Genomic DNA, 20,230 nt, shown 5'->3' with positions numbered 1-20,230 from the left:
TGTCCCACAAAGCCACTGGGTGGTTTCAAGCCACCAACCCTTTGGTTAGCAGCCAAGCACTTAACCATTTGCGCCACCAGGACTCTTTTTGATTAAAGCCTAGGGCTCCTGAATGGTGTTTCTAAAGGAAACACAAAATTAAATGGACAGTTTTAGAATCTTATTCTGACAAGGTGCCTTTAAAACATTGCCTAAGTCTTAAGTGGAAAGCGTTAAAAACAAAAGGAAAAAAAAACTCTTCGTGTCCTAAATGTTTTCCTTACAATAACTTAAGAATTATGATTTATTCTGAATATGTATAATTAAATAGTCTGAATATGCAACTACTTTGGTCTTTGAAATAAATAGTTTCATTGCCATTTCATATTACAAGAAGCTCATTGCTATTTAGCTTGCTACCAGATGAACTGAACAAAGAAACATAAAAACAAGAAAATAAATAGCATGTTAAATTACACTCTCAATAAATAAATACAACTACAATATGTCTTCCTTATAAGCCTGTTAATTTAATTACTTCCTCCCATAGCATTTAAATAAAGGCAGCCATAAATAAGATATTTTTATTAAATGTAATCATTCTCCCTAGAGGGTGGATGGTAAAGGTTATAGGATAGAGGATGGCTTCTATGGGATGGTGGTTTATGAGCAGGAAAAAGCTCCCAGGATCACACAAGTGAAGATTAAGAGCATAATGCAGTATAAGATTGACTTGACAGCAGTGGGTTTGCTTTTTTTTTTTTTTTATTAAGACATAATCTTTCTCTTGTTTCCTTGTGTTCTATTAAATTTTGTTTGCTTTTCAAAGGTGGAAGAAGAGGGAAAAGAGATTGAAGAAGACATCATTGTGAATCCTGGTAAAGACAGTGCCACAAACCAAATAAGGAAAAAGGAACCACAGATTCCCACCACAACAAACTACAATCGCTTAGGGACTAAATACAATGAGGCCGAGACTAACCGATCCCCAACAAGAGGAGGTGAATACTCTGGAAAAGGTGATGTTCCCAACACATTTTTAAATTCTACTTCCCAGACAGTAACTGAATTAGTCCCAGAAAAAGATATTTCCTTGGCTTCACAGACTGTAACTCAGCAGCCACATCATGCTGTGAGAGGTACTTCAGCCTCTTTTAATGACGGCTCTAAGACTGCTCTTAGGTTTCCACAGATGAACTTGTCTGGGACTGTGGAATCTTTAAATACAGTTTCTATTACAGAATCACCAGAGGTATCTACTGATATCAGTGAGGAAGAGAATTTATTGCCCAATTTCAAACTCGATAGGGGAGCTGATGATTCTTCAGGCTCCAGTCCTACGACTTCTGCTATGCCATTCATCTCTGAGAACCCAGAGGCAATCACAAATGATGTCCTTATTCCAGAAACTATGAGAAATGCTTCAGAAGATTCAGTCTCATCAGGCTTGGAAGAATCTTTAAAGGATCCTTCCATTGATGGAAACATGTGGTTTCCTAGCACTACAGATGTGACAACAGAGCCCGATGTGGGATCGGGTACAGAGAGGTTTCTCCAGACTAATTACTCTGAGATACATATTGATGAATCTGAAAAGACAACTGAGTCCTTTTCTCTGGACCCACTGGGGTCACAAGTTCCCTCAGTCACTGATATGGAAATGCCACTTTATTCTACCTTGGCCTACTTCCCGACTGAGGTAACACCTCATGCTTTTACTGCATCCTCTGGACAGCATGACTCGGTTCCCACTGTCAACGTGGTTCTCTTGAAGACAACTCAACCAGTACACAATGGTGAGACACCTCCTCAACCTTCCTACAGTAGTGAAGTCTTTCCTCTAGTCACCCCTTTGTTGCTTGACAATCAGATCCTCAACACTACCCCTGCTGCTTCAAGTAGTGATTCGGCCTTGCATGCTACACCTGTATTTCCCAGTGTTGATGTGTCATTTGACTCCATCCTGTCTTCCTATGATGGTGCACCTTTGCTTCCATTTTCCTCTGCTTTCTTCAGTAGTGAATTGTCTCACCATCTGTATACAGCTTCTCAAATCCTTCTGCAAGTTACTTCAGCTCTTGAGAGTGATAAGGTGTCCCTGCATGCGTCTCTGCCAGTGGCTGGGGGTGATTTGTTATTAGAGCCCAGCCTTGCTCAATATTCTGATGTGGTGTCACATCAAACTACTACTCATGCTGCTTCACAGACATTGGAATTTGGTAGTGAAGCTGGTGTCCTTTATAAAACGCTCATGTTTTCTCAAGTGGAACCAGGCAGCGCTGATGTCATGATGCATGCACGTTCTTCAGGGCCTGAACTTTCTCATGCCTTATCCGATAATGAGGGCTCCCAACACATCTCCACTGTTTCTCACAGTTCTGCAATACCTGTGCATGATTCTGTTGATGTATCTCATCAAGGTTCCCTATTTAGCAGCCCTAGCCATGTACTGATGCCTAAGTCTTCATTAATAGCCCCAACTGCAGCATTGCTGCAGCCTACTCATGCCGTCTCTGACGATGTGGAGTGGTCTGGAGCCTCCTCTGGTAGTGAATTTCTTTTACCTGACACACATGGTCTGACAGCCCTTAACGTTTCTTCACCTGTTTCTGTAGCTGAATTTACATATACAACATCTGTGTTTGGTGATGATAATAAGCTGCTTCCTAAAAGTGACATAATATATGGAAATGAGACTGAACTGCCAATTTCTTCTTTCAGTGAGATGGTTTACCATTCTCAAAGCACAGTCATACCCGACCTGTATGAAAATGTAGATAATTTGAATGCGTCTTTACAAGAAACCCCTACTTTCATTTCTAGCACAAAGGGCGTACTCCCAGAGTCCGTAGCTTATACCACCACTGAGGTTTTTGATCATGAAATTAGTCAAGCTCCAGAAAATGATTTTGCCGTTCAGTCTACACATACTGCATCTCAAGCCTTTGGTGACACTTTGCTTAAGCCTGTGCTTAGTGCAACCTCAGAGCCAGCACTCTCTGATCCTGCTTCTAGCGAAATATTATCTCCTTCAACTCAGCTCTTATTTTATGAGGCCTCTTTCAATACTGAAACCTTGCTACAAGCTCCCTTTCAGGCTTCTGATGTTGACAACTTGCTTAAAACTGCTCTTCCAGCTGTGCCTAGTGATCCAATATTGGCTGAAACCCCCAAGGTTGACAAAATTAGTTCTACAATATTACATCTCATGGCATCAAATTCTGCTTTGAGTAAAAACATGCTGCAGTCCACATCTGCGCCAGTTTTTGATGTATCGCCTACTTCTCGTAAGCAATCTGCTTCACTTCAAGGTGTAGCCATTTCTTACGCAAGTAAGGAATATTTTGAACCAGTTTTGCTTAAAAGTGAAAGTCCCCAGCAAGCGGTACCTCCATTGTACAGTAATGATGAGTTGTTCCAAACTGCCAATTTGCAGATCAGCCATGCCTTTCCCCCACAAGTAAGGCATGCGTTTGCTACTCCTGTTTTATCAATCGATGTATTGCCAAATACACCTGTAAATAAGCTGATATATTCTGATGACATTTTCACCTCCACCCAAGGTTCTGTTTCTGATGAGGTATTTGCTGGTATTCCAGCAGTTGTTTCTGATACGCTTGTATCCGCTGATCATTCTGTTCCTTTAGGAAAGGTGTATGTTTCCAATACAGCTGTTTCTCCAAACAGAGATGGTTCTTTAACCACAACTAAATTGCTGTTTCCTTCTAAAACAACTTCTTCTGAACTGACTCACAGTGCCAGTTCCGGTGCTGATTTGGCAGGTGGAGGTGACGATGGTGATATGGATGATTATGATGATGATGATGATGATGACAGAGATAGTGATGGCTTAACCATAAATAAGTGTATGTCATGCTCATCCTATAGAGAATCCCAGGAAAAGGTCATGAATAATTCAGACACCCAGGACAACAGTCTTGTGGATCAGGATAACCTAATCTCACATTCACTATCTAAGAATTCTGAAGAAGAGCATAAAGTCACAGGTGTAACCTCAGACAGTCAGACTGGTATGGACAGAAGTCCTGACAAAATACCACCAACAAATGTGCTGCCCTCAAAGCACAATGATGCAAAGGAGGAGAACGACATTCAGACTGATAGTGCCCTGCTTCCTTTCACCCCAGAATCCAAATCGTGGGCAGTTCTTACAAGTGATGAAGAGAGTGGATCAGGGCAAAGTACTTCAGATAGCCTTAATGATAATGAGACTTCTACAGATTTCAGTTTTCCAGATGTTAATGAAAGAGATGCTGATGGGGTCCTGGAAGCAGGTGACTCAGAAATAACTCCTGGATCCCCACAGTCCTCAACACCGTCTGTTACTAGTGGGCACGCAGAAATGGCCAACGTTTCAGAGGCAGGTTAGTTATGGATCAAAGAGATAGACTGAGGTGTGGTAGTTTTCTTCCTTCCTGGAAAAGTAAAATAGAAAAGTTATGGGAAGATAGAAATTTGGTAGAACGGCACATATCATTTTTTTTAAATAAAAGAAGCCAACAAATTATTTTACAGTTTTTAAAGTATGAGCTTATTCATTATTTAAATGAATACTCAACCAGTTTTAGTCCTTAATTTAATTCTCTCCAAAATAAGTAAAGCGATTTTTATTTATTGTCAATATTTCATATTCTACAGGATGCCTATTTTATGTGGGAGTAATTATGTGTACATAATGGATTTTTATTCTACTGCTTTTTAAATGACAAGATTTGAGTATGCTATTTTTCGATGGTGATTTTGATTTTCATACTTGCATTCTAAAATAAGTTATAAACTAATTCTATTGAATTATAAAATGAATTACAAATTCTGATAGTAATGTGGTATACGCAACGCTTTCTGACCCATCCCATGGAAAGGAATCAGATAATTTACAGATCCACATCCACTTTGGGAGCTTTTAAATAAAAAAGTTCTATCGCTACGTTTTGAAAGCTAATGGTAAGCTAAGAAAGGTTTTAATTTTTTTTTATTGTCTTTGTTTGTTTAATGTTGCCTAAAGAGGGCAGTATGAACCAACAAAATACATTCTATGTGTATTTGCTTTTATACTCCTGAGAAGTTAAGTAATATGCATTAATATGCATACTATGCATAGGCATTGTATGACAAGATGTAAAAACACTAGAACATTTTCTGTAGAAATCATTTCATTTGTTAATGTATTTTATGTAAATTAGGTTTGCTGGCCAGATGTTTCTTAGAACAATTTACTTGAAGCATATATAATACAGATGTTTGCTTTAAAAGCCAAAGGAAAGAAAAGGGAAATTCAGTACCGTTAAGCATATGAAATACTAGATAATTTCATTGCATTGATAGTAAGAATTTTGTAATTTCCTTTTATTATATTGTAAACTATTTTTAAAATTAGCAATGAGCATATTTACATCTTGACAGTAAATCAAAAGATAGGCTAATATAACATCTTGCACTCTTACTGCATAGAAGTGGATATTTATAACCCAGAACATAGATATCAATCTCATTAGGGATATTTTTCTTCTTTGTTATTTGCATGCCTATTTTTCTTTTAGTGCGGCAGCAATTAAAAGTTAATGCACTTTGATAGAGAACTTTTTCTGTATTCTGCCTTGGGACCTATTTATCATTGCATTCCAGTTTAAACACTTAAACTCTGATGTGTAAAAATATATGACAAATTCACAGTTCACTATATTCATTAGTTTTGACATACATATGAATTGTTATCTACCCTCAATTATAATACTTTCTTCGAACATTTTATTAGATTTATTGTAAAGGAAAATATCAGAAACCCATCCATATGTCTGTCTTACTAGGTAGTGACATTATCAATATATTCTTGCTAGATTTTGCTATTATAGAAATACCATATGTATTGCAAAATGCTAAACCTAAAATCGTTGATTAAAATTTAGCAAGTTTCTCTTCAATACATTTAGATTTATTTAATTATTAAGAGCATATTTTCCCACTGGTGGGCAGAAACCAATATGGGTATAATATCCAACATCGTCAAGTAACATAATTAATGTAAATAAGATCAGACAAGATTAGAGAAAAATCCATACCTGTTTTTAAAACTGTATCTGTAAAATATCATATCTATCTCATTCAATAATTGAATACACCCCTTTACCAAGTACATACAGACTAATTCTAAAACTTAGAATTTATGATATATTCCTAGCATGTGGAACAAGTTACAAGATGTGTTCCTCAAAATAACCTAGATAAGGCAGATACTAGGATCTGCAATTTATGAATGAGTAAACAGAGACCCAAAGATACTAGATTATTCGACCCAGGTTACATAGGGAGTAAATACAGAACTGAGACTGGAAAAGTGTTATGGTGTCTGTTTCTTAGAGACTATGTTTTCAGGACTGCGGATGATAATATATATATAATGCTTAAATTGTAACACCAAAATTATACTGTTTTATTCTCAAAACATTTTTAAATATTCATCTTAGATCTTTATTTTCTGTCTACTAGTTGATTCTTGTCTTATCATTTAGGTAATCCATGCACACTACTGAGTCATATCAAAACAGATATTTTCGCCTCAGTTAAATAAAAATAAAAATCAATACAACTAGTTACACCTCAACATAGTATACAGAGAACCAGTTGATTGTACTTTCATGTGGTATCCCATTTTGAATAAAAGACCTAGGTTTCATAATATATAATTACCATGGAATTATGATTCTCCTTCCTCAATTAAAGAGAGTTTTTTCAATCAGGCCTCCCAGAGAGCTTATGAGAAGAGCCCATTTACAAGACTATATGTGTACACGTGCATGTGTGTGTAGTGTATGTGTTTTATGTGATATATACAGTATATATTGTATGTTTTATATGTTATATATGCCTTACGTATCTGTTACATATAGCATTTCTAACAAGTTCCAGGTAATGATGAGGTCACTATTCTGGCAAACACACTTCAAGAACAACTGATGCAGATAACAGTATTAACCAACATTACTAATTACTAGGTACCGGAGACTTTGCTAAGTGGATTGTTTCACGTATTACCCACAGACTTTCCATTTAGGCGACAATAGTTGCAACAGGAAAAATGTGAAGACCACTATGTATAAACTAAGGTGTTTTCCTAAATTTCATATTGAAATTTTCAGTGCGTTTGCCAGTCAGATAACTTAGGCCTCCAGGTATGTCTCACTATAATACATAGTGACCAGGGCATACGAGTGACATAATAAAAAGTGATGCTTTGGCTTTTCTCCCAAGTATATAAACTACAGCTCAGAATCAGCTGGATTACAATATTGTCATCTTTTATACAGTTTTCTAGTTTTCTAGTAACACCTTGGACTGCATATTTTTGCATACATGTTTTTTCTAGCAAATGCATCCATAGTTATAAGTGCAAATTTCTTGGGAAATTTGGGTGTCATTTGTACTACTTTGGCACATTTTCTTTATGAGTAGATTAAATTCTTGGCCCTTTCTTTAATCGTTCTTGGTTATAAAAGTAAGTGATCGTTTTAAAATCTCAGCTTCTCTGCAGTTAGATATATTTTGGTGCTATATTCATGCATTTATATTACCTTCCAATTTCTTATTCTTAAATATTTAAAATTAAATTGATCCCTTCTGTCTTGATAAAATTACCGGTATAAAAACCCCAAATGTGCCAAGAGTAGGAACCAATGTTGACTCTGCTGGGGAACTTAAATATTGTTCTTTCAGAACTTCTACAGGTAGACAGGATAAGAGGGCTTACTTTGTTAACAGTGGCAGCATATCATTGTATTAGAAACAGTTCTAATGTTCAGTCTTCTTCGTTTCCCACTGAACATACCTCAAAGCAGAGGGGAACGATTGTTACTGGCCACTGGTAGGTACTGCGTAGTTCTAAAACTCTTAACAACTCGGAAGAATATCTCCAGTTACAGTACCAGTACAGTGGTACCAGTACAATAACGCTCCTGAGTGGTCACAAAAATAGTTATTTGCCATCTTTTAAAATTAACCCAAAGACTGAATTTGGGTTTGTCATTATTTGCTTTTTTGTTATTTACATTTGTACATTTGAAAAGAATTTCTTAGATTATGTGTTTCTTCAATTCACATGCAACAGTATTTTGATTTTTTATAGAGAAAAGCATTTGATAAGAGGAGCATTCAAAATAACACTGAAAACCAACTAAATTTGAAATTGAAATAGTTTGCTCAGTTGCAGGTTATCCTAGCATAAGAAGGGTTAGCCTGAGATTCTGTCTTCATGAAATGATGAACTGTTCCTAATTATTTACTTAATTGCAGAGTTAAAAATAATTCCGTTAAAATTAATTTTAGCAAAGCAAGATAATAATGTATGGTGATTCAGTAAAATCGCATTTTAATTGAAAACTTGGTAGTTTTGTTATTTTAATGCTCCCGTTTCCCTTTTAGCAAGCTTTTCAAGGCAGTATTATGCTTGCTTCTTGCCACAGAACCCCTCCCTTATCTGTTGAGATAATGTAATTCAGCTCTGATAGCCTGCCTTACTTTTTAAGCTTTGTTTTACCTAAATTGGCTTGTAAATGTAGACATTCTTTGCATCAGAGAGTCAAAACTTTTAAGGTAAGTAACAACATTGAAGGTTGCAATTAATTAGTTGAAAGATGCTGTGACTGTACTCGGGGCTTACATATCAACTCTCTCAATTTTCTCTGACTACAGAGGCCAGTAATAGTAGCCATGAGTCTCGTATTGGTCTAGCTGAGGGTTTGGAATCCGAGAAGAAGACAGTTATACCCCTTGTGATCGTGTCAGCCCTGACTTTTATCTGTCTAGTGGTTCTTGTGGGTATTCTCATCTACTGGAGGTAAGTTGAGTGTTTGTTTTTGAAACTTCCATAAGGCTCAGATTTTACCCATATTTGATTGGTACTGTGAAGCAAATATGAAAAGCCTTCAAAGCATAGTCAACATTTTATTTTTTCCTTGAGAGCTGTCAATAATTTATTCTAGTAGCTGTGAACAAGGTGAATTTGTGAATCCAAAGATAAAAGATTTGATTGTTTTTCATACTTAATTAAAGGTAAATTGGAGGAAGCTTTACTTTAGTTAATATTTAATATAGTATTTTGGCAGTTATACTTTATTAATCGAATAACATTCAAATATTATCATAGCATTTAATATAAAACTAAGTTTTTCACTAGCTGTTATAAAAGTTATTCCAAAAGTTATTACTTAGGAAAACTTAATTTTTAATTTGGTAAGAAATATTGGTTTTTTTAAATAACAGTACAGTTTGTGTAAGATATATTTCAACGGTGCATACTGCTAACAAAATATGATAATCCAGGCACAAAAATAAAAATAAATCAACTAAAATATAAATAAAATTAAAAAATAAATTAGTGACTCTTCTTAGGTGCATGGGATTTTTTAATTCTTTGTAATTTGCCTTGAGGATGAAATACGGCTTCATTCTCATATATAACCTGTTAAAACCCTTTAAAGGACAAAGACAATTGCATCCATTATAAGCTTTCCAAGCTGTAGCAAGCAGAACACATATCAAATTAGCAAATTATTAGACCTATATTGTAAGTCAGTATAACTGTATCTGTTGGAAAACAAGGACTTTATGACGATATAAGAAATCTATAAACTAAGAAAGGGCATAGCTCAGTACTTTAAGCCTTTGTTTTAAAAGAGAGATTTTGATAAGCAAATCTACAGTTAATTCCTTTTTGTTTAGCAGTATCTTTCTGTAAGTTCATATTACCACTCTTTATGTGTTCTTCCAAAATATATTCTCTTAGTTTATTAAAAAATATTTACTGTGTTTATTAACTGTCTCCCGTGTGCTTAGTACTGTGTTAACTACTATGAAGAGATGTCAAAAACAAATGAATAAATGAGAGTCAGTGCCTTCACGAAATGTTTGCTCATTGGGGAGAAAGAATTTCCCATGAAAATTTTAGAAAATATCACACAAAAGTATGTAGGTAGCAGCTAAAATTGCTAATACTAATAGTGGGCAGAGAATGAGGGGTCTTGATAGGTCAGAATGGACAGGGTAAATGTAAAATGTAGGGTTTGAGATGGATAGGAGTCAGAAAGTCGAGATAAAGAAGGGCATTTCAGGCAGGGGCATAGCAGGTGGAAGGCCTGGAGGCAAGAATAAGTGGGATGTGTTGGAGACTATGAGGCCTGGAGGATGTAGTTGCATGTAGTTGGACATTGGTTGGCTAAGGTAGAATGATTTCATGGGTAACTGTATTCTATATACAGCTTCCTTTACCAAACAGAGTGACCTGCAGAGGATGAAGAACAGCCCATGCTTTTGTGATTCTACATTGGTTGTTGTTAGTTGCCTTCAAGTCTGCTTTGACTCATGGTGACCCCACGTACAATGAGGAAATGCTGCGTAATCCTATGCCATCCTCATGATTTCTGGCATGCTTGAGTCCGTTGTTGCTTTCCAACCTAGGGTGCTCATCTTCCAGCACTATCTTGGACAGTATTCTGTTGTGATCTGTAGAGTTTTCATTGGCCACTTTTCAGAAGTAGATCACCAGGTCAGGCGTTTTTTCCTAGTATGTTTTAGTCTGGAAGCTCCACTGAACCCTGCCCACCATGGGTAACTTTACTGGTACTTGAAATATATATCGGTAGCATAGCTTCCAGCATCATAGCAACACACAAGCCACCACAGACAGGTGGTAGCTACACGCGTTAGGAGTCATGATATAAACAAATCTGCTTTCTTCACTGTGTACCGTAGTCATTCCTATAATTAGCAATGATTTTTTACAGAAGACTACAGGTCTTGAGCCTACAGTCTACAAGCTATATCAGACCCCTCCATGTTCTTCTTTTGCCCAGAAGAGTGCTTGAACATAATCCATAAATGTTTGTTCAAGAATCCTTACTGCTTTTCTCCCCACTCACCAATGGACTTGTTGACCAAACTTCTTACCGACAATGATGTCGTCTTTGTTCAGATTATTGGTTTTTGTCCATTCTTATTTTTCCCGCCAAATCAATTTTTTTTTAATTAGTGAGAATTTGGGTTAAACAAATTTAAAATAAGGTGGAAACTTGGACCAAATTCTACTTCGTAGTAAATAGAGTTAGAATCAAGTTCCAGTAAAGGTGTCAGATTGTGTATAGTTATAAGACTGAGATAATTAGAATGAGTCTCTTAAATGCTACTATTTAGTAGTTCAAGTTTATTTTATGCAGATTTCAAAATCAGTGTCTTATTTGATATCATTTGATATTTTGTGGAGAATTAAAATCAGGTGTGATTTTTATCTTCTATGGGTCATCCTATCAGAAAAAAGATGAAATTAGCAGGTAAAAACATTTTAATCTGACATTCACCAATAAGATGTTTCTCTTTTCCTCACAAATAATAATGTACATTGAATATAGTGTTACTAGTTTAAAATATGAGTACTTTAATGGTTTTTTGTGTATACTTTGTAATATTTATAAAATGTTCTGATAAAATTTGTCACTCTTACACTTACCCATTTCAAAATTTAACATATTTGTCCTATGCACATCTGTTTGAAGTTAATTGACTTCAGAATGGAACTTTTTGGATCAGTAATAAATACACTAACAGGGGTATGGTTTGCTGAAGCACTAAAGATGACAATGTTAGTGCATTCTTCCATGTTTGTGTGAATTATTCAAATTCCAGTATAAAGTCATTTTTAAATGATGTAATTTCACTAGCCAATACGGAACCATTTTAAAGCTTTCTGGAAACTGCAGCCTATGAAAAGGTTTAAAAATCCAATGACATGCTAATAAGAATCCTAATAGCAATGTAGTCCTATGAGTTTTACAAGTAAATATATTTAAATGTTTACCTAATCTAATTTTTTGAAGAAAAAAAAATCAAACAAGAATGTAATAGATAATGCTCTCTTTAGTCTAATTTACCTAACTCAAGGTCGTTCCTTATGTTTGGATAAACCTTGAGAGAGAGCCTGTTTTAATAGAAGACCAGGGCAAACTAGAGGTGATAAAAATCTACGTCTCTTTCTCAATTTTGATATTTTCTGTAAGGCCTTGAGCATGTCACTTACCCACCTAGGAATTAGTTTCCTCTGTTCATCATTTGGGATGTGGGGTTACCAGATCATCTTTAAGATTGCAGCCAGACCGTCTTCAGGGGTTCTGTTATGAATGTGGCATATTGAATATTGTTTCATATTTGTATAAGGATACTAAGAAATGAAATAATAATTACACATGTCTAGCTTTTAATTCTAAATACTTGCTGTGATGAAAAGGTGTAAATTAAATAATCAAATTAACATTGATTGATAGGACCTATGTCTACAAGTTTAAAACAGTCATCACTTCTTTCATCATGGCTGAGTGATAATTAGCAGGGGACATAGTTATCAACACTTAGCACATAGATGTGAAGACATTGACTGCTTATACAGAACAGATGGACTATAGATTTTGAATCTTGTCATACATTAAATAATATGGCTGACATTATTTTCCAGATGTTTTAAGGTATAATTTACATGAGCCAAACCATAAGCTTGTAAGATACACAATGACTTCAACAAGGAAGAAGATTTTCACATAGTACTTTGAAAAAGACAAAGGGAAATCTTTTGAGAGCTTTTTTAAGTGTTAGAACCTAAAAAATACTAAAGTTATACTGGTGTTCTGCAAAATGGTGCACCCTAAAAAAGCAGTGTAGAAGAGAACTTTCCATAGACATGCTTGTTTGGGCTGGGAGAATGGGAAGAAAAGCAATATGAATTCTCTCCTGATCTTAAATTCAAATTCATAGGTCATTGAGGTTAGCTGCCAATCGAAAATGGAGGCCTCCCAGTACCGTGCTGCCTTCTAAGCAGAATGTCACTGCCTGTGTAAAACCACACTATAAAATTCAAGTGAGGAATATATAGATGCCCTTCATCCAGAGTTTATCCTATACTGTTTTAATTTTAATTTTTCCCATTTATAAGCTTTTTGGTGTGATTTATAAGGTTCTATTGAGAAATTAATGCCAAGTAACATTATTGGACCACTTATTTTCTAAAACCAACAAAGATTTGATCACACAGCTGAAAAGAGTAGAGTTAGTATTTACTCCGACACTGTAATGAACATTAGCAACATGCTAAACCTCAATACCAAGATGTTTTAATTTACTTTTTTCCACTGAATAAGATGCTGCCTTCTTCCCGTTCTCTTCATCATTGGCACATCCTGTATCTATCTTTCCATCCATTCATCCGTCTTTCTCTACCTATATATTCCATCGCTCCCGTCCGAATGTTTTAATATTCAGGTTATCTCATTTGAGACTCAGATACTCAAAAGGGTTTAGGATGTAGCTGAATAACGTGGTTGGTGGGATATACTTGCTACTAGAAATTCATGTAATCATTCAACAGACATTGAGCACCTATTGTACTCCTGGCACTGTATTAACAGTTGAGTTTACTTAATTCAAACATTGATTGATAGGACCTGTGTCTATTTGGATTCACAAAATTCAAAAGAATTGGCCTCTTTCTTTCGCTTTCTTTGTTGTTATTGTTGTTTGTTTGTTTCTTTAACCTATTTATCTATGCAATATAAAAACAAAACAAGTAAATTACAAGATAATTACCCTAACCACCAATTAATAAAAATATTTACAACAAGAGTATAGAATAACATCCAGGAAATGAAGGTCACCCCTGGATTGATTATTTTTAAAACAGTCTTCATAGAGACGAGTGTGAATAGAAGTCTGTGTCAAATATAGTAAAAACAGAGAAGCTGGAAGGCTGAAGTCAAATATAGTAAAAACAGAGAAGCTGGAGGGCTGAAGTCAGCTTAGGTAATGAGGGACTGTTCTACAGAGAAGATTCCTTGATCTGTCTTTAAGAAGGACAGTGTTTGCCTGGCATATTAGTGAGTAAGGCATTCTGGATAGAGGGAAAACTATGTTTAAAGCAGGGAGGAGAAATTTTGAGTCGGGAAAACATAGTAGGTTCAGGCATTTGCAACTGTTTGTTTTATCGGAGTATAATCTTCAAGGAGAAAAGTCGAGGAGGGTGAGGACTACAGATAGGTAGTATCTTAGTCATCTTGTGCTGCTATAACAGAAATACCACAAGTCGATGGCTTTTAACAAAGAGAAATTTATTCTCTCACAGTCTAGTAGGCTACAAGTCCAAATTCAAGGCATCACCTCCAGGGGAAGGCTTTCTCTTCTCGGCTCTGGAGGAAGGTCGTTGTCATCAGTCTTCCCTTGGTCTGGGAGCATCTTAGCACGGAAACGTTAGATCCAAAGGATACACTCTGCTGCCGGCACTGCTTTCTTGTTTATATGCTGTCCCCATGTCTCCCTGCTCTCTTCTCTCTTTTATATCTCAGAAGAGACTGGCTTAAGACACTACCTAATCTTGTAGACCTCATCAATATAACTGTCGCTAATCCATCTTATTACATCATAGTCATAGCATTTACAACACAGGGAAATCACATCAGATGATAAAATGGTAGACAATTACGCAATACTGGGAATCATGACCTAGCCAAGTTGACAGATATTTTTTGGGGACACAGTTCAGTCCATGACAGGTAGGGTTTAGATATTGAAAGATACCATAATCTAAAACCCTCTAAAGTACAGAACCAGAGCTAATGTGTAAAAGTAACCGCAAGATAGATGTTTGGTTCCATTCCTGTTGGATATCAACAGTAAAAGGTATATCAGTGGAATGAAAGAGGCCCCCTCTTCCTTTGGAGATTCTTAAAAGAAAGTGGGTTTTGTGTTAGTATAAGAAAGAAATGTCTAGCAAACAGAGATGATTCATAAGAAAGTGAGCTGCTTGTCACTTAAGGTTTTCATACTTAAGGTTTGTTAACTACATGTCTGAGATGTTGTTGAAGGGATTCTTACATCAGCTTTCATACAGGACTAAGTCCCTTTGGGCATTTTACAACTAAGATTCATTGAAAAATAAATAAGAACCCTTTTAGTGACTTGTGTAAATCTATTTTACACAACTTTGTGGCACAATCATTAAGTGCTCAGTTGCTAACCAAAAGGTTAGCAGTTCGAACCTACCAGCGGCTCAGTGGAAAAAAAGACCTGGTGATCTGAAGACTACAGCCTAGGAAGCCCTATGGGGCAGTTCTGCTCTGTCCTATAGCATCGCCATGAGTCAGAATGGACTCAACAGCATACAATAACAACAGCAGTCATTTAAACAGATTACAGATTAAGTCGCTAATCTTTAAAGCAGGTATCAAGTCCATACCAGTGTGTCAGAACATGCTACATCTATGGTTGCATGGATGCTGTGGTTCTTCATGATAAGCCAGTTTTCCCTATAGTTTCTGCTCTGGTATGATTTCAGTTCTGCTAATATGTGAACTTTCAATAGCATAACCTCTTTACCATGGGACCTGTGGCCCTCATCCCTCCCATTCTTCATTAGTCTGTTGTACTCCTTCCACTTTCCAGGATATGAGCCTAGCTCAAGGTCCTTTTGACACTTGATTCTACATCCACTGATCTTCCTCCCACAGCAGTGTTCTCTCTTGAAGATGTTCTTGTGTTCTCTTGATTATCTTTGTCCTCACAGGTTTGATTATCAAGGACTTACACTATCACAGCAAGGGACTTGTTTTTGCTGTGCACATCAATGCTTTTAGGATTTCTTTTTTACTTGCAACATTAAGATGAATAAGCTATATAATTTTGTACCACTCATAGCACATAATTCATCAAACAAATATTTTGGGCACCTACAACATGACCACCACTCATCTGTCAGTTTCTCGTACTGTGGTGGCTTGCCTATTGCTGTGGTGCTCGAAGCTATGCCACTGATATTTCAAGATGCAGGGTCACTCATGGTGGACAGGTTTCAGTGGAGTTTCCAGACTAAGACACACTAGGCAGAAGGACCTGGCGGTTGGTCTACTTCTGAAAAAATAGGCCAGTGAAAACCTTATGAATAGCAGCGGAACATTGTCTGATATAGTTCCAGAAGATGAGCCCCTCGGGTGGAAGGCACTCAAAATGCGACTGGGTAAAAGCTGCCTCCTCCAAGTGACTCGACCTAAATAACATGGATGAAGTAAAGCTTTCAGAACCTTCGTTTGCTGATGTGGCATGACTCAAAATGAGAAGAAAAACTGCAAACATCAGTTAATAACCAGAATGTAGAATGTATGAAGTGTGAATCTGGAAAAATTAGAAGTTGTTAAAAATGAAATGAAACACTTGAAGATTGATATCCTAGGCATTAGTGAGCTGAAATGAACTGGTATGGGCCATTTTGAATCAGACAGTCATGTGGTCTAGTGTACCCGGAATGACAAATTGAAGAGGAATAGCTTTGCATTCATTGTCAAAAAAGAACATTTCAAGATCTATCCTGAAGTACAACGCTGTCAGTGATAATATCCATATGCCTACAAGGAAGACCAGTTCATACAACTGTTATTCAAATGTATGCACCAAACACTAATGCCAAACATGAAGAAATTGAAGATTTTTACCAACTTTTTCAGTCTGAAATTGATCACGCAATCAAGATGCATTGATAATTACTGGTGATTGGAATGTGAAGGTTGGAAATGAAGAAGGATCAGTAGTTGGAAAATATGGCCTTGACGATAGAAATAATGCAAGACCAATGACTACTTACTCATTGCAAATACCTTTTTTCAGCAACATAAATGACATCTATACATGTGGCCCTGGCCAGATGGAATACACAGGAATCAAATCGACTGCATCTGTGGAAAGAGAGGTTGGAGTAGCTCAACATCATCAGTCAAAACAAGGCTGGAACAGACCATCAATTGTTCACATGCAAGTTCAGGTTGAAGCTGAAGAAAATTAAAACAAGTCAAAGTACAATGTTGAGTATATCCCACCTGAGTTTAGAGACTATTTCAAGGATACATTTGACACATTGAACACTAATGGCCAAAGACCAGATGAGTTGTGGGATGACATTAAGGACATTATACATGAAGAAAGCAAAAGATCATTAAGAAGAAAGAAAAGACCAGATTGGATGTCAGAAGAGACTCTGAAACTTGCTCTTGAACATAGAGCAGCTAAAGTAAAAGAGACGAACAGATAATTTAAAAGGGTGGCTCGAGAAGACAAAGTAAAGTATTGTAATGAAATGTGAAAAAACCTGGAGTTAGAAAACCAAAAGTTAAGAACACTCTTGATATTTCAAGCTGAAAGAAAATAATCAGGTCTCGAGTTGCAATATTGAACGATTCTATGAGCAAAATATTGAACAATGTGGGAAGTATCAAATGAAGATGGAAGTAATAACACAAAGTCACTGTCCCAAAAAGAATTGGGCAATATTCAACAATTTCAGGAGGTAGAATATGATCAAGAACCAATGATACTGAAGGAAGATGTTCAATCTGCACTGAAGGCATTGGTGAAAAACAAGGCTCCAGGAATTGACAGAATACCAACTGAGATATTTCAGCAAATGAACGCAATGCTGAAAGCGCTCACTTGTCTATGCCAAGAAATTTGGAAGACAGCTACCTGGTCAACCAACTGGAAGAGATCCATATTTGTGCCCATTTCAAAGAAAGGTGCTCCAAAAGAATGCAGAAATTATCGAACAATATCATTAATATCACACACAAAATTTTGCTGAAGGTAATTCAGAAACGGCTGGAGCAGTACATCAACAGGGAACTGCCAGAAATTCAAGCCGGATTCAGAAGAGAATGTGGAATGAGAGTTATCATTGCTGATGTTAGATGGTTCTTGGCTGAAAGCAGAGAATACCAGAAACATGTTTACCTTTGTTCTATTGACTATGCACAGGCATTTGACTGTAAGGATCATAATGAGTTATGGATAACGTTACAAAGAATGGGAATTCCAGAACACTTAACTGTGCTCATGCGAGACCTGTACATAGTCCAGACATAGTTGTTCGAACAGAACAAGGGAATACTGCGTGGTTTAAAATTGGAGAAGTTGTACACAAGTTGTATAATTTCACCATATTTATTCAATCTGTATGCTGAGCAAATAATCCAAGAAGCTGGACTATATGAAGAAGAACAAGGCATCAGGATTGGAGGAAGATTCATTAACAACCTGCGATATGCAGATAACACAACCTTGCTTACAGAAAGTGAAGACTTGAAGCACTTACTGATGAAGATCAAAGACCACAGCCTTCAGTACAGATTACGCCTCAACATAAAGAAAACAAAAATCCTCACAACTGAACCAGTAAGCAACATTATGATAAACGGAGAAAATATTGAAGTTGTCTAGGATTTCATTTTACTTGGATCCACAGTCAACACCCATGGGAGCCGCTGTCAAGAAATCAAACACCGTATTACAATTGGGCAAATCTGCTCCAAAAGTGTTAGAAAGCAAAGATGTCACTTTGAGGACGAAGGTGCGCCTGACCAAGCAGTGGTGTTTTCAGTCCCCTCCTGTGCATGTGAAAGCTGGACACTGAATAAGGAAGACCGAAGCAGAATTGATGCCTTTGAATTATCGTGTTGGCAAAGAATATTGAATATACCATGGACTTCCAGAAGAACAAACGAATCTGTCTTGGAAGAAGTACAGCCAGAATCCTTCTTAGAAGCGAGGATGGTGAGACTCCATCTCATATACTTTGGACATGTTATTAAGAGGTACCAGTCCCTGGAGAAGGATATCATGCTTGGTAGAGGGTAAGCGAAAAAGGGGAAGACCCTCAATGGATGGACTGATACAGTGGCTGCAACAGTGGGCTCAGACATATCAACAATTGTGAAGATGGTGCAGGACCGGGCAGTGTTTCATTCTGTTCTACATAGGGTCACTATGAGTCGGAACTGACTCAACAGCACCTAACAACAAGAACAACTTGACAGACACAGTTGTTGGCACTGAGGACAGATACTGCAGTGATTAAGACAAAGTACAGTTGATTCTTGTTATTTGCAGAAGTTATGTTGTGTAAAGTTGCCACAAATACTGACTTAGCAAATAGTGAGCCATTGTTCCTAGGGAAATAAGGGTTAGGTTCCTGTGAGCCTCTGGTCACAAAATTTTTGTCAGCCCGTCAATACATAACCTTGTTTTATGTATGTTTCTGTTTAAAGACACCTTGTTTAATATATGTTGTTGATTCATTAACATTGACCTCATGCCCAACAGCATTATAACTCATGCCTGAACGGAGCTTTATCTAACACATGTATTTTTTCCATAAAGCACATCACAGTCTTTTTGCACTTACGAACACTGGATAGCACGTCCACACTACACTGGGGGCCATTTTAAACAGAGAAATCACCAACAAAAATGCCAAATAGTGTGGTACTAAAAAGACTGTTTAAAGGACTTCTGTTCAGAGAATAAGAGCTGAAACGAGGAGAGAGTGGCTTTGTTCAGCCTCAACTGAGAACGTGTGTGCCAGCGACTCAAAATTTTCACCATTTTGCACATGTCCACAAATGACCAGGAAAGACTGCAAGAGCTGCCCAAGTATTGATTTTAGGATTACAAAAGAAATTTTAGTGAGTAGGCGAATTTGTAAATACAGAATTCACAAATTCAGAATCCACAAATAATGTGGAGCGATTGTACTTTGCCTTTGTCGGGCTTACATTCTGACAAGGGGAGACCAATTATCAACATGTAAGACAAATAAGCAATTAGATAAATAGTATTAATATAGTGAAATAGTATTCAGTGAAAAACGCCACAAGCAAACGAAAGAGCACGAAATAGTGTTTTGGTGGGATGGGCAGAGACTTTTAGCTAACATGGTCAGAGAAAGACTCTCAGGGGAAGACGAATGATGGGATGGAGGCAGGCAAGCAGAGGGAGTGGCAGGAGCAAAGCCTCACAGAAGGCCTTACAGGCTTTGCTGAAATAATTGAATGTCATTCTAATTGCAGTAGGAAGCCATTGCATAATATTATGCAGGGAACTGATGTATTGAAAAATATCATAATTTAGGCGTGTTACCATGTAAGACCAAATGGTATGTTAAACCGCGTTAGGATAAATACCTTGCAGCTAGAAGCTTTTCAATGGAAAATGATATTGGCATTTTCACTCAAATATTTCTATTTCAGTGTAAGCACTTTTGAATAATACTTCAAATAAATTATGTGACCCATATCAAAGAGTGTCATTAGCAGTTTTAATTATCTAACTTTTTTAAATTAAGGCTGGTTCACGTTACAGGCTGTCCTCGGGTTACAAACTTTGGATT

At 36.8% G+C, this 20,230-nt stretch overlaps 1 protein-coding gene across 3 annotated transcripts in view; it reads left to right on the top strand.

Moving 5' to 3' along the window:
* Positions 1 to 20,230, top strand: part of PTPRZ1 (protein tyrosine phosphatase receptor type Z1) — a 128,082-nt gene that overhangs the window by 75,956 nt on the left and 31,896 nt on the right. For 2 of the 3 annotated variants that reach the window (XM_023740906.1, XM_023740905.1), the window contains exons 11-12: positions 809 to 1,775; positions 8,686 to 8,830. In XM_023740906.1, the coding sequence (XP_023596674.1) occupies positions 809 to 1,775; positions 8,686 to 8,830 (1,112 nt within the window). Of the gene's footprint in view, positions 1 to 808; positions 4,365 to 8,685; positions 8,831 to 20,230 lie in introns of all 3 variants that reach the window. The other variant, XM_023740904.1, reaches the window with a different exon arrangement.

The sequence above is a fragment of the Trichechus manatus genome, unplaced genomic scaffold (genome assembly GCF_000243295.1).
Source record: "Trichechus manatus latirostris isolate Lorelei unplaced genomic scaffold, TriManLat1.0 scaffold00167, whole genome shotgun sequence".
Lineage (NCBI taxonomy): Eukaryota > Metazoa > Chordata > Mammalia > Sirenia > Trichechidae > Trichechus > Trichechus manatus.
Note: the sequence above shows the minus strand (reverse complement) of the source record. Positions and strands in the feature narration are given on the sequence as shown.